Consider the following 15,060-nt stretch of genomic DNA (forward strand, 5'->3'; position numbering starts at 1 on the left):
GATCATTACTTTACAGTGAAAATCTTTATATTGTGTTATAGCCTCACTAAATATACCTGAAGCATCAAGCACTGCTTTACACTCCTTAAATCAGAAAGCTCCTGCTGTACATCCTGGAGGTCAGAAATAGATTTGCACAAGAAGTACACAAGAAGAACAACATCTCTCAACAATATCATGGCATGTAAAAATTGATTGGAGAGTCTGTTTTGTTTGACTATTTAGATGCCATTATGGTTTGAGGGATTTGTTTTAAGCACTCACATAGATCAAACATTTATAGCCACTGAGGACATCAGACACACACCAAACCCACGCACATACCAAAACAATCACCAGTGTAATATATCAAAGCAGTCTTGTATTATAACCTTCTTCATAATCCGAGAAAATCACCCTCATATCCCACATGCTATGGACTTTGAAGTTCCAAAATCAGGAAATGGTTGTTATTTGATTTGAAGGCAAAACATGGAATTCTGCCATCTCCATGGCAAATGATGGTTTGAGAATGAAGGGGGTAACCTCTGGGCTGCAATAATACTGCTGATTTGGGTACGAAAAATATTAGCATTTTTCATGCCTGTGTGCCAAAATTATGGCACAACATCACAACCTTTCTTTATTCCTTTAAAGTTTGAAAAAGAGAAGCAAAAAATGTTTCTATGCATTTTTCATTTCTTTGGACCAACGATACTCAGAATAAATTTTTTCCACAAATGGTTGGGGTGAGAGTTTATGGTAAAAATATGAAATTTTAAAAAGAAAGTAATTTCACAGCACAAACTTTCTTTTAGTATTATGTGTAAACCAAGTTTTAGAGATAGTTTAGGTAGGTTCACTTCCACTAATCTTTGATAAGACAGAATATAGTCAGTGAAAATGTGCTCTACCAAATGGTAGAGCAGGATGTTAAAGGGTTAAACATGTTCACTTTTGGTCATTTTGGGCAGACCAACAAGAACATGATTAAAATTGTTTTGAACAAGGTTGTTTCTATCTGTTTAAACATGGCTCTCATCACACCAAAAAGTTATTCTTTCTGTCAAATATCCCATACAAAGACCATTGAATTCAGGTTGACTAACTGTTAGTAGTGTCAAGGGAAATGAACTTGCTACATGAAGACATATGCTTTTGGTCCGCTCTTTTTCTGTAATGAGGCGAGCTGGCAGTACGATCAAAGGCTTTCCACTGAGCCCTGATGCTAAATGCTGCTGATGATCTGTCCAAGAGGAGAGCTGACTGATCATACCAAACAAGTAGTGAGGTCGGACTGTGTCAGTCAGGTCTTGATGTGAGGCCAGAGTCCTGTAAAATACTCACTAGAACGAGAATTTGCCATCCCTGCATGTCTGCTTGTGCTTACAGCGAGTGTAAACACTAAAAGATGGTAGAAGAAATTAAGGCAATGGGGGAAAAAAAGATTATTTTGAAAATTCTTCACTATACAGCTATAGTGTGATGGCTTCATGCTAAGCAAGAAACAGGCCTGTGGTGATGTGTGCAGTTTGCAATGCTTGGTTATGGATGAAAGGAAAAGAAGAGCACCTAGTTTAAATAACAGGATAGAGGGGATTTGGAAGGATCTTGGATCTTGAGCCCAAATAATATTTTGGCTAGCCGTCTGTCATGTCTCCTCCACTTTACAGCTCTCTCCACCTTTTTGATTTTATTTTCTCCAATCTTTTCTGTCACTACTGCTTCAAATAATCAGTAATATGGAAATACAAATATAAGAGTTGCAGAAAAAAGAGAAAGCAAAGCTTCTCCAACCAGAGCAGAGTGAAAGCAATCTGGCTGAAATAGAAATGTGGCACAATGAGTGTATTAACAGCAGGAGTGCATGAAGTGGACGTCGGGCAGGAATTGGGGAAAAGCGTGGAAGCTGTTATGGATTCAAAAACATGTTTCAGCCTGTTGACACTGCTTTGTCAGCAATCTGGTCTGAATTCACTAACACCCAACATGCCCCCTCTCACTCTTTTCCTCCCCTGGTTCACAAAGGGAAATGTAAATAAACTGGAGATTGCCGATAAAATCAAACCCATCCAAAAAGCACAGAATAATAATGTCAATGTCTGTCACTGGCAGAATCCTAATGAGAACAGTAGAACGTGAGCAGAATTTCAGGGCAGGGTGCTATCTGCAGAGCCACCACACAACCCCTCTTAGGATACCTGTGAGTGAAACATGTGGGGAATGGTTGAATAAGTGTTTCCCCTTTAGTTCTACCAGGGGATGAATTTGAATGCTTTGTGTTTTTCCTCATAGAAGTCATTATTACACCTTTGTGATTGATCTTTATCTTGTTATCATCATGGTGAAAATGGTAATTTGGTCTCTCTGTTTGGAAGAGGTTTTAATATTGTAAAACTGACACGGATAGCGTACAGTACAACACAATGGCACACACTGTGCTTTCATTCTCAAAACCTCATCTTCCTTTGTGCCAATCTGCCTTCATTGTGTGTGAAAAAAATGGGGAGAGGCTGAGAGACTCTGATATGCTGGTAGACATTCACAAACAAAGACAGTGCTATCACCTCAGTGTTGACGCCACAAGGTCCAGAGTTGTCAAAAGTATCTGACCTCCATCTCTGCAAGATTACAGAACTGAACAAAAAGTTGGAGAAGGGAAAAAGTAAGAAAGTGGATATAGATCAAATGCATGTTCAAACAAACTCGACTGGCGTCAGTCAGCGTACAATGAAGAACAATGTCACCTAGGCAACAATTGCACCCTCCTCTTTGCTCTTGGTGAATTTTTTCGATGAAATTATACCGCATAAGATCTTAAATTATATGCTGTACAATTAAAGGGCTTTAGAGTATGGAATCTAAATAACTACAGTCTGACAAAAAAATGTCTTATATTTGGACAAAAATAAATCTTGTTAATTACTACACACAGAAAATATTTTACCTTGATATAACTGCATCAGTTTACTCTGTGAGATTTTTAAACAGCACAAAGAACAGACACCCACAATTAGACTTTGACTTAAAAATCCAGTTATAAAGAGAGGCAATGTGATCAGAGAGAGAGAGCATTATGAGGTCCATGGAAAAATATGCAGAAATTTCAATTTCGCTCTTCTACTTCTGCGATTATCTACATTTCTACTTCGCTCCCACCCACTAATGGTTAAAGATATGAGTAAAAAGGACTGTTACAACTTTTGTCACATACTAGAACGTTTTTTATTCCCTGGTCTCAAGTTTCCATCATGTGATGTGAAAAAATGTGGTTGTCATCTCACAGTTTTAATGCCTGGATTGTGACACTTGACATGTGGACAATAGTTCATATTCTACCATTTCTGATGAGACTGGTATAAGAAAAAAACAGATTGAACAAATGACTTTTATGGTTGTAAGTGTATCTGCAGGAAAAGAGAATAAAAATCACTGATTTAAAAAAGAAGAAAAAAAGGGTTTTGGTACATTTCCATCACAATTCTCACAGAGTAAGATAAAAAAAGTAAAATGTACATTGTTAAAATATGACCAAAGCAGGCTGGTCGATGAAAATACACTGAAGTTTATATATATATCTGTAAATGTTGTATTTATTTTTAAAGGATACAATATTGTAAAATGCATGTTTATAAAATCTCTTTTTTTTAACTTGTTGTAAAATTTGCACATAAATTTACAACTTTTATATTCATAGCCTTAGATTTAAGTCTGTGCATAGCAAAGTGCAATAAAGTCCACTTTGTATTTGCCTGTCAGGCCCTTAGCAGAGCCTCTACAGAGAAAGGCAACGGCCTCACAGTGGGAGTCCTCACTGAGCTGCCATGAGGGCTCTTGACAGAGTCAGCACAAGGACCTGTCTGGGTGGAGGGAGTGTCTGCGTTCCAGCCCTTAGCTGTCAGAGGTCTGGGATCAAAACTCCTGCTGGGTGAACTGTTGTCTGGCTCATGCAAGACACTCTGATCTGATACAGAAATAGAGACTGTGGTTGTTGAAGAGCAGTCCATTACTTCTGTTGGTTTTGAATGGGATTTGACAAGGCCAACACATGACATGTTACTGCCATCATTTCTGAGTCTTTGTTGTGATGGTAGAGGTATTAGCCCTGGCTGGGTTTTCTTCCCACAATCTTTCCAACCATTCTGCACCTCCTTATCCTCCCTGTGTTGCTCTGAGCTTTGGCATAACAAAAAGTCATTATAGTCCCCTCCTGTGGTGGATCTGCTCTTTACGTGGAAAAACTCATAAAACTCAAGGCCACATTCATAAAGAGGCTTGTATTTATATACAGGCACACAGCTGGATGTCCCTGCTGAGGAAGGGTCCTTGGTAGGAGGGCAACAGTGGAGGCTGTGGGAGATGGGTAGAGGTGGAGTGTGAAGCATGGGGAAGAGGGTTGAGGGGGTGAAAGAAATGTCATTCTGCAGCTCTCTCTGTCTCAACTCTCGCTCAAGCATCACATTCTCCAGCTCCTTGTCGGCAAAGGCTCGTCTCTTCCTCATTCGGGCGCTGATGGAAGGGCACGGAAAGTGTGTTTGGTCACGCTGAGGTTGCTTTGACCAACAGGACGTGTCATCCACAGAAGCCATTGTAGGTTTTAACCCTGGACATTGGAGCAAAGCCACATTCTGGTGTTACATATTCAGAACCACTTTATACACAATAAAACCGTTCCAACCAATTAATGCTATATTGATGTTTGAAGACATTGTTGTTTATTGTTTTAATTATACAGTTGGTTAGCTGTGTCATTTTTGCTTTGCTGAGAGCACAGGAAGACTGAGAGGGCTATAAAGAAGACAAAGCCTCCTGCGACATTTGACCACAAGCCAGCAAATATTAATACACACTGTGTATTATAACAATGGCCTTCTGTTATGAGGTAGTGAAGTCACAATGTTGGGCTTTGCTTAGATCAATTAAGTGTGTCTACTTATGTGTAATTACATCCAATACGGAGAACTGGAAGTGTACTGAATACAACCGTTCAAATGCAGCTGCATTTAAAAAGTTGCATTTGCAAAGTTTGCATTTCAACACAGCACATATTAATTGTTCTGAGGGGAGGCATCCTTGTTAATGCTCTACTACTACTTCATGAGGACAAAGATACATTTATTTAATTATGTTTTAAAGACTTAAATCAAACTGAGCTGCACACAAGCCCATACAATTATTTTAGGATTGAGACTTTGGGTTAATACAAAGAATACATCATGGCTTTATATGTATTGGACACAATAAAACTAATTGATTCCCTCACTGAGCTGAACATTGTTTCTCTCATATCTACAGGTATTCAATGTTTTCACCAAATTATATTTCTCATTAATTGACTAAATGCAAAAAGTAACATTGTACTTGTGTCAAGTCAACATGCAGTAAATTCCTCCTTTCAGATCATTTGTGATGAATCTAACAAATTACAAGAAAGCAATAAAACACATCTCAAACTTATCTTCTACAGCTACTCGTCTAATGGAAAAAGTGCACTTTTCAACTAAGTCTCAAGGAAAAGAGAGATGTTAATCAGGGTGTTAATCAAGCTTTACCCTGCAGGATGTTCTTAGCCACGATGCTTGACTCGGCTGCTCTGGTATAACACTGATATGTCGCTCTCCTCAGTGGAGCTGCACACTTGACCCCCCTTTTACCCTGAGAGAAACATGTGAACAGGAATTAGACATTTGAACATAATTATATGATACAGAGACACACTAAAACACATCTAGCAAGACACAGGTACAGTAGATAGAAATCTGTAGGATTCGTACATGTAAAAAATTACACCTGTAAATTTTCTTTAAATGGAACTTGGCATAAATGTCATGTCTCATATGGAGAAAAAAATCTATGTATTCTTTTCAAATCAACAAGTGACATTTCAGTAAACATAAAGTAGTTTATATTTAATGTTTTTTATTAGGAATTTTACATTTTGCCCTCAGTAATGACTTTTGACTGATTCACCTTATGAATAACCTTACAATTGCATTTAAATTCAAAGTAAAGTTGTTTGTCTAAAGTGATACTTAGTGACATTTTCTAACATGTTTGTTTGAGTTTGTGTTACTAATGCAACTTTATTTAAGTTCTCTGCAGTTTTCAACAAAGAAAGACATAATATAAATGAAAAGAATCAGCTTCTAGCTGTATCTTTCTCATTGTCTGAGTAAGAACATGATAGAATGCTTACTAAAACAAATGAATAATATAATTTCATTATATAACTTATTATATAACTTATAACTGTTGTACAAACAAAAATAAGCCATCTGTGTCAGTCCTCTAGAATATTCTGACAAACGTCCCTGTCAAACGACATTTAAATCCTGTTTCTCGTTTTTTTTTTCAGTGTGAATCGTATTTGTGATTTTCTCCTTGGGAGACGAAAAAAACGTGATGTTTAGAAATGTTTATGTGAAACTATGTATTTATTATTAATTTAGTATTTATTAAGCCTATTTTAGCTGCTGTTCTTTTGAGGGGGGTTGCCCCAAAAAAACTATTTACACTATTTGCTTCCTAATAGCCACCTACTGGAGGTCGTGGTTTACTTATCCGCTTGTTTTTTCTCCAGCATTTGTCATTCACTGACCTGCCCTTGCGCTCGCCTCACCTCCGCAGCCTGCTGCCTCCTGAGCGCGACCTGCGCGGCCATGACCCGCTGCCGCTCCACCACCAGCAGGCAGCAGGCGCAGCGACAGTCCCTCCAGCGGCAGAAGCGTTTGTGGCCTTTCAAACACGAAACGACGCCGTGGTTTCGACAGCGGGCACATTTGGGGCTCCGGGTCATCTTGCGTGGTTTCTGCTGGTGTCCCTCAGGAGACGGGACCATTTTGTTCTCTCCTCCGTCCCCGGAGCAGGCGCGCGGAGTAGTGCATCCGTCAGGATTTGTCACGTCAAAAACTTCAGATTTTAGTTCATCACATTTAGCTGTGGACTCCAGCTGCAGGCCTCGTTCCAGCTGAGTGGACATCTATGACAATGGAACCCACTTTTTCTGTGTTGCAATGTGTTTTGCCGACGAGCAGACTTCTACATAAACGTTTACCAAGGATCTTAACGCACCATATAAATAGATGCAGTTATATCGAAAACGAGTTTACGTATACAAAAAAATCCAGCCACTTAAAATGTCATTAGGAGCATGTAGTTTTACGCACGCTTGTGAATAGAAAATTTCAGCTGTGAAGCACCTTCATCATGTCAGGCAGGGTCATCAACTGAGTACAACAAACTGAAATAAATCAGCTTCCATCAGCAACAAAATAAATCGTCGTGATAAGAGCGTAATCCCGAAGGGACAGGTAGTGCACACAACTACACAGAATACAAATTTTCACGACTAACCCATATGTGGGGAAGTGTCCTGAACCAGTCCGCTGCTGCGGCGGCAGCTATACGACAGTGTTTTCAGGGTGGAAACTTCGCAGCCTACCGCCAGACGTTTGAAATGTTAAGCCAGTCTCAGCTGCTCCCTGACGCGGTTTCCAAAAAGAAACGGATGGTAGACCGGGCCGCAATGCTGAGCTCCTGGCGAGGGACCCACAAGCAAAGATTTTGAGTTGCCCTTTACAGCTAAAACAACTCCCTCTCCCTATAAACCCTGTACCTGCCCTGCCCTGCCCTGCCCTGCCCACCTTTTAAGTTCTCATCTTTCAAAGGACATCTGGGATCTTGCCTATCTTCACATCCATATTATTGGCGAAATATAACGATAATGTAAAGAAAGTGTACTTTTTGAGGCATTTAATTAAAGTAACATATGGCTAACATATGGCTACATTCGGAAATAATTTTAACAAAGTCAACAGAAACATCCGAGTCATCATAAAAATCAGTAGCATCATATGAATGCTTCACTGAGAAAGACAGGCAGAGGAATCCATCAGAGATGTACAGTGAGGTTGTACGCCCCCCAGAGTTAACTTGCTTGAACTGTACAATGGACTAATTATGCACACGAGGGACAGATATAAAGACATTTTCATAAGAGCTTAGAGTCAGCCCTTAGTCATATTCATTTACTAACATATTAATTTGTAAAACCTGTAAATATAAAATATTCCATTGTCTCTCTTGATGTTTCAGACCAATCTTTTCTTGGTCTGAAATGGAATAAAATGAAAAGAGAAATATTCCCATTTAGTAAGAGTTGTTCAGATTTAGCACTGCCTTACTAGGAGTGAATTATTTCAATACGCACATCTTTTAAAATGATATAGCTTTATATTCATTTCAGGTGATGTGAAGTTTAGGTTTTGCAAATAATTTCCTCAGCTGTAAACATTCATATTGCTACAGTAATGATGTGCTGTGTATGGAGAGAGCTGCTGTTTTCCACGAGAGTACAACTGACAAGGTGGTATGAAAAGTATGCCCCCTGCTGGTTGCATGTTGTAGTTACACCAGGGGTAACTCCTTCAGGGAAGAATAACTTATTTGTATGATTTCCATCATATCACCAATGAAGACTCCAGCAGGAGATGCCATACTTCCATAGATTAACTTCACTGTTAAATGATTGACCAGAAAACTGATACTGACCTTCAGAACAGAAATTTCCAATGGAGTCAGAGTAATTTCACTCTAGATCCTGATGAAGCTACAATAATTTGGATGGCTCTTCGCCTCGACAACTGCAAGATTAGTTCATATACGTCATAGTTAACATACAGTATTACAACATAAGGGGAAAAAGCTATTTCAGCTGCAGGTGTTTCCCTCTCAGTTCAAGAGGAATTCTTAAAAGGGCCTGAAATTTAGTGCAAAGCGTATATTGAATCAAAGATTCCCATATTTTTTTAATTATTTTTTAAAATTCACCTACTGTTGTCTTTTACCATCTTGATATTAATTTTAGTTCCTTGAGTCTGCTTGAGTGAATTATGATTTGATTTTCTCTTTCATATGCACATAAAATTTCTACATGTTTTGGCCTAATAGCTCTCATTCCATGTGTAAAAGAAAGTGACATCACCTGAGATGCAGAAGGTATGGGCCTAAGTGACAGTAAACAACAAAAGTTATCGAGGTGCAATATTGCTATGCTTAAATATTAAAAACTTTATCATATCCCAAAAATTGCAAAGAGAGACTATAGTGAAAAAAATACTCAGAAAACATGTGGACATTGATGCAAAACTGAGCACATCTGTTATTTTCAATTTCCCTAATTTCTTGTTCATAGGGAAAAAAAAAATTTTTTTGGTCAAAAAGGTTTTGTCTATTTGCATGTGTTCTACGTATCCATGAAGGCTGGTGAACTTAAAAACAGTGGAAAAACAGTGGAAACACAAATGATGCAGTCATCAGGAGGTATAGATAGAGCAATAGTACCACTAATCAGAGCTGCAGTGGCATCCTCCTTAAATGGAGCCACAGGCAGTGTGCTCCTTGCATAATCTAGCTCTCTAAAAACAGACAAGGCACAGTTTCTCCAAAAGCCAAATGGGAACAATATTGCAATAGACTTGGATCCAGGAACAAAATGATAGATAAAAAGACATCTGTTTACTTCTGGAAGCACATTCTCTGTTAAAATGAAGCCAAGATATATTTATTTAAATTAAAGGCTACAGCGTTTTGAAGTTGACCAGGACTGCAATAAGTTAAAAAAGTTCTGACAGTGTGACATGGGGGTGGTGGGAGTGTATGAATGCAAAGGGTGCTGGGGAGATGACAGGGAGCCTTGAATCCCTGCAAAACACCAAAAAATCCTGGCTGACAAGATGACTCACAATCTGCTGAAGAATATTGCATGACAACAACATGACAACAATCCAAAGCAAAACCACATAAAAATGTCTAAAGAGGAAAAAAGTGAAAACCATGACTTGACCAAGTGCATTGCCAGACTTGAAGACAACATAAGGCCTTAGGGACACTTTTAAGAGACAGAGTAGCACAACATCTCCAGCAAAGTGAAGTATAGAAGGATTGACTCTGTCTTCAAAATAATAAAAGGTTGTTGACAAAGAAAATGACTGTGCCAACCTTTGCTGCATCAAAACTCCATTTTGGGGCCTGTATTTTGAATATGGTAAATCTCAAATGTCGGCATGAGAAAAAACAACCTTCTTTATGCAGTTATTGCAAGGTGACACAATTTGGATGATTTTGCATTTAAGTGACATTTTCTCCCTTTTTTCCATACTGCTACATCTTATATGAAATTATCTCAGAGACAGAGACTTTAGCGTCACTGTGTACAGGCCAATATACATTTTCACACAATATCAAAGGTTCAGGGGCTCAGGTGGCAAAGAGCCAGTAACCTTTGGTCTTGAGTCCAGACTTAGCCATAGACAGATGTGGCCTGCCAAGAGATTTTAGTTGTTAGTTCATAAGGGATGAAAGATCAGATATCAAAGATGTTGGTGGGAGCCAGCTGAGCTTCTGGATATGGTCTCTAATGTGGTACAACCAATTTAAATCTAAAGGACATCTAAGGAGATGGATACAAAGCACAAAGACCCGATGTGGTTTTCTGTCAGTAATCTGGCTGTAGAATTCCATGTAATGTAATGCTGAGCCATAGTTTGCCCAGTACAGACAGATCAGAAAGGTTTTAAAGTAATCAAGTGATATCGCTCTTTTTAATGACCTCTTGTTGCGAAGGTGCTAAAACCCATTCTGAGTCATTTTTCAAATTAAAATTTGATAAAGAGTTAAAGAGTTATTAAACAGAATGTTTTACTTTCCAAAAATTATCTGTTTTTCTTGTTAAATTGCATACAACAAGAAAGAAAAATCAATGACAAGAGAGAAAAGAGTCGTGCTGGTCCACCACCAGGTTCAGCCTTTGTAACTGCCTCCAGAGACCTGCATGTAGCTAACACTACATGAGGAATCCTCACAAAAGTCTTGCAGACAAATGTTGACTATTTCAACGCATCCCTTTCAGCTGAAATAAAACGGTCACAGTGACCGCTGCTTTTTAAGGGAGGCTCACAAAAGAGGAAAGAAGAATGATATCAAAGGAGGGTCCCCAGAGGCTGTGGTCCTCAAGGGAATGGCTGATGTCTGAAGTCCTTTCATACAAAGTCTGTAGAAAAAGCAAAGAAAACCAATGTCATTTTTTAATGAACATGTGGGCTCCTGCAGTATAATCAGTTTTATTCTGATGGTACATCATGATTTTCAGATATCTGCTGTTTCACCTAAACAACTCATAATTCTGGGAACAAGCATAAAGGCAACATTAAGGGGAAAATCTGAGGGGCTCCTCTGAATATAGAAGAAGTCATACAATATATTTGTTTTTGCTACATTTTTTTCAGGCAACAAAATCCCTATGTAAACATTAGATATTCATAAGTGTTGCTACTCTTTTAAACAATATTTTTTACTCCATTTTGACAAAAAATAAAGAAAACTGCAAGACAAAAAGTGTTGCAACAAACACCAAACTGTATTATTTTTATTCTCAGTCTTTATATTGAAACTCTAAAAAAATTTGTACAAATACCTACTGGACCTTTTCACTCTATTCCCGCAGAGATAAAACAATATAATTATAATATAATTCTGCAGTGGATGTGAAGCCCCCAAATGGATGTATAGTTGAAAGGCTACAGTTGCTGGTATGTGTGACATGCATGGTGCTTTAAAGTATGTCCATAGAAAATAGGTTAGTGCCCCTTTTAGTGATAGCATCATCTCAGCTGCTGCCTGCTGTGGAGTGTACCTCCCAGAGCCCCTTGACTTTCAAACAAATTGACTGTCATCAGCAGTGACATGGCGCTCCGGCATTCTTGTCACACATTCTCCACTTCCCAACACTCTCTTCAATGTCCTGCGTATTACTTAGGGTTGTGCTCGTCGACTAACATTTTAGACTTAGACAGACTCGTTGGCTGTCACCATTTGGCCTGCAAGTGTGTCTTCCTCCATCTGCCTCTTCCTCAATGTCAAACCAGAAAAGACTTATAACCTGTTAGTGATTCTCAAGGACAAGGGGGCTGCTGCAACATTGTGTAAGGTGCTGGAGAAGTTTAAGAGGTAAGGTGCGTTTTCAAACAAAATCCTCAGCTGAATGTCAATTCACTTCAAAGAGAGAAAAATAAAGACAGTGGGCTATATTTCACTGTGCCTTTTCACAAAGGCTTTAGCAGCTTTATCCACCTCCTTTCAATGAGCAGGAGACACCTTGGCAGTTATCAGCGAACAGCAGGGGCCATTAAGCTGACAGTTTTTCTTTCGTTTTCTTCATTTCTTTTTAAGGAGATTTTACCTGCCTCTAAGAGAGTGCTAAAGTTGTCAAGCTTCTAAAGATGGAAAAAAACACCTGCTTAAATAAATTAATTTCATAACATCAGACACAAACATGCTATTAGTGACTTTTTATATATATATATATATATATATATATGAAGTGCAAAGCAAAAACACAGTCTTAAAATATCTGACATGAACCACAATGAGTAGTCTCTGATCATACTGTCAAAATCATCTACCCTGACTTGATTTAATAGCCTTTAAACTTTTTAACTTTTTTCTATTTGCATTAAATTTTGGCAAGAGAAGAAAAGGATTTAATTAATACCTTAAGGCTTTACTCTCCCTGAGAGCCGGTGCTCTGGCTGGGAAGACAAGGACAGGATTAGTTGCATTTCTTTCCTTTGAGGAGGTTACCTTGAAATCAAAAAGCACCACTAAAAATATTGAAAACATAGAAACATGACTCAGATTTGGTCAAATTGAAGGATATACTCAAACCCGTTTGCTCTATAGTATTTCTTCAATCAATGTGTTGTTGGAACTTCAGGAAATATCCATATCTGATGTCTTAAGCCTCAACAATGTCTGAGGATCACAGGGACAAAAGCTAAAAAAGCAAACCAATAAAAACCCAGTAAATCAGAGCTGACAAGCTATCATGCTGGATATAAGGCACAGACTGTTCCTGATTTACCCATGTAGGGAATGCTGATATACTGGCACAGGTGTGGGTGAGGGTGATATGAAGACACAGTTAGATTAAATCAGATACGGAGCAGAAAATCTATCAGCCCAGAGAAATTCTGAGCTTTTAAGTTGCAAACAGACTCCATTTGATATTGGAAGGAAATACATGAAATATAATATGCACAAGTTCTATTCATCTTATGAGTCAATAAAAATATTGGTCATATGAGCCCTGGGTCTATATCAATTTTGAGTGTTTATCCCATTTAGACAGAAAATGAAAGGGAATTCAATAAGAGAAAGGGATTTGAACAAATACAGAAGAAGAAGACAGAGAGGACATCCAGCTGTGTCTTTTTCTCTATGGTCGTGACCGTAGTTAATATTGCTTTCTCATGGTGTGATGCTTGATGACCATAGGACAATCCTCCAGCTCTTTCTGATCCCTTCCTGGTCCATTTGAGTTGACACTGTGTCATTGCTGCTGTTGCCTTCAATGTCTCCATCTGCTCTCCTGTCCATCACTCCTCTTCTGTTCTCTCCTTCTATCTTCACATTTTTTTTCTATCTGCACATTTTTTGCAGCATTTCCTTCCCTTCTTTATTGATTCATTCCCTTCATCCCAACTCCTCTCTATCCTTTAATCCGAATTTCATTGTCTCCTCCTCTTTCCTGGTCCATTTGTTTTTTTGTCTTTTTCATCTCCTTCCTCCTTCATTTAATTTCTTACCTTTTTATTTGCCACTAATTTCTATAATCCTTCCTTTCTTCAGTCTTACCTTACTTCCATTTTTCATTCCTCTATTTCCCCTTTTCTCCCTCTCTGTTTACTGTCATCTTTCCTCCCTTGCCTTCCTCCTTCCTTCCTCTTATCCTTTGTTTTTTTTTTCTTTCTTCCCCTCCTTTGAAAGAATCTGGTATTAACCATACAAAACATTTTGCATGACTCAGTCACAGTAACTTTGCTGTCATTTTGAATGCACTCACTGGATTGCACTGTTGCAAGTGTGAAATATTGTGACTAAATTCATGGTGAAATTGATGGTATGTGACAACTTTGATACAAAATTTGATATGCTATTAATGACATATTTTCACAACTTTTTTTCATTGTTAATTAATTTATTTTTTTTGGCTTATTACATTTTCTTGTGCATTTACAGTTCACCAGCATAATGCTTTCAATTATACTTTATAGGGACCTTTATAAGATAAGCAAAACAAAAAACAAAGCACCTTGTAGACATTCAAAGAACAGGGTGATGTACACTGTCACACAAACACACACACCATGATCACTGCTCTGTTTAAAATGGCCACATCAGAGCCAGACAGGTGATCCCTGACCTCGACAGCCCTCCTTTGCAATTATATCTCATCACACTGCTGAGGTCTACACATGGAGCACCTATAGCCCCCCTGAAATGCTTTGTGTCCTGCCTCGACTATTGATTTAGTCTGTTTCAGGCTCATGTTAAAGAGAGCCGTTAAATAATGCAGACACAGCAGCACTGTGTACCCCGTCTATAGATGTACCTTTTCTTTTTCTTCTTCCTCCTTCTTTCTCCTTTTCTCGTGATCAATCTATTTTTTTTGTCTTTGTCACCTTCTCGTATACATACATCCCAGCCCCCTATAGATGAAGGTGAGGGAAGGGTACCCTCCCACTCTGCTCCCCTTCCTGAAAGTCTCAGCACCTCTGATCCACTGTCTTCCTGGCTGCTATGAAATTAAAAGACAACCCTGCTCCCAGACATAAAGCACTCTACTACAACATCAAGAGAGCAAGAGCATCCCAAATGAGCTGCTTCTTCAGCCCTCCATATCAAATTGTATATGTTTCTTTAGGTTTATTGGCTCCTTTGTCTTTCTGACTGGCTAAATGTATCTCACTGAAGGTGTAGAAAGTAATATCCCCTCAGACACACAAAACAAAACACACTCCATTGTGTAATTATGAGTTAAGATGCACTTCTTCAACAACAGTTCTTCACAAGCAAAAAATGCAATCAAGTTGGTAAAGATTACTTAGAATTAATGACAAGAATTCCACCTCTTCTGCTTAGTGTGCACTTTTCCTGCAAGAGCTTTGTTAGATGCTGATGAGGAGGATACTGCAGATTTTCTAATATGATTACTGAGATAAATCTATGATTGGGTCTTTACAG

At 38.5% G+C, this 15,060-nt stretch overlaps 1 protein-coding gene across 2 annotated transcripts; it reads right to left on the reverse strand.

Annotated features, from left to right (window-relative positions):
* Window positions 1-3,438: 3,438 nt before the first annotated feature.
* dmrt2b (doublesex and mab-3 related transcription factor 2b) lies at window positions 3,439-7,569 on the reverse strand. 2 transcript variants are annotated; one of them, XM_072389074.1, is made up of 3 exons: window positions 6,599-7,569; window positions 5,532-5,634; window positions 3,439-4,582 (listed from the first exon to the last, which is right to left on the reverse strand). In XM_072389074.1, the coding sequence occupies exons 1-3, from the start codon at window positions 6,956-6,958 to the stop codon at window positions 3,735-3,737; spliced, it is 1,311 nt and encodes a 436-aa protein (XP_072245175.1). In that variant the 5' UTR covers window positions 6,959-7,569; the 3' UTR covers window positions 3,439-3,734. The 2 variants fall into 2 exon arrangements, with proteins under 2 accessions (XP_072245175.1, XP_072245174.1); XM_072389073.1 differs by having other exon boundaries at window positions 6,578-7,569.
* Window positions 7,570-15,060: the final 7,491 nt, after the last annotated feature.

The sequence above is a fragment of the Leuresthes tenuis genome, unplaced genomic scaffold (assembly GCF_036924035.1).
Source record: "Leuresthes tenuis unplaced genomic scaffold, fLeuTen1.0.hap1 SCAF_7, whole genome shotgun sequence".
Classification (NCBI taxonomy): domain Eukaryota; kingdom Metazoa; phylum Chordata; class Actinopteri; order Atheriniformes; family Atherinopsidae; genus Leuresthes; species Leuresthes tenuis.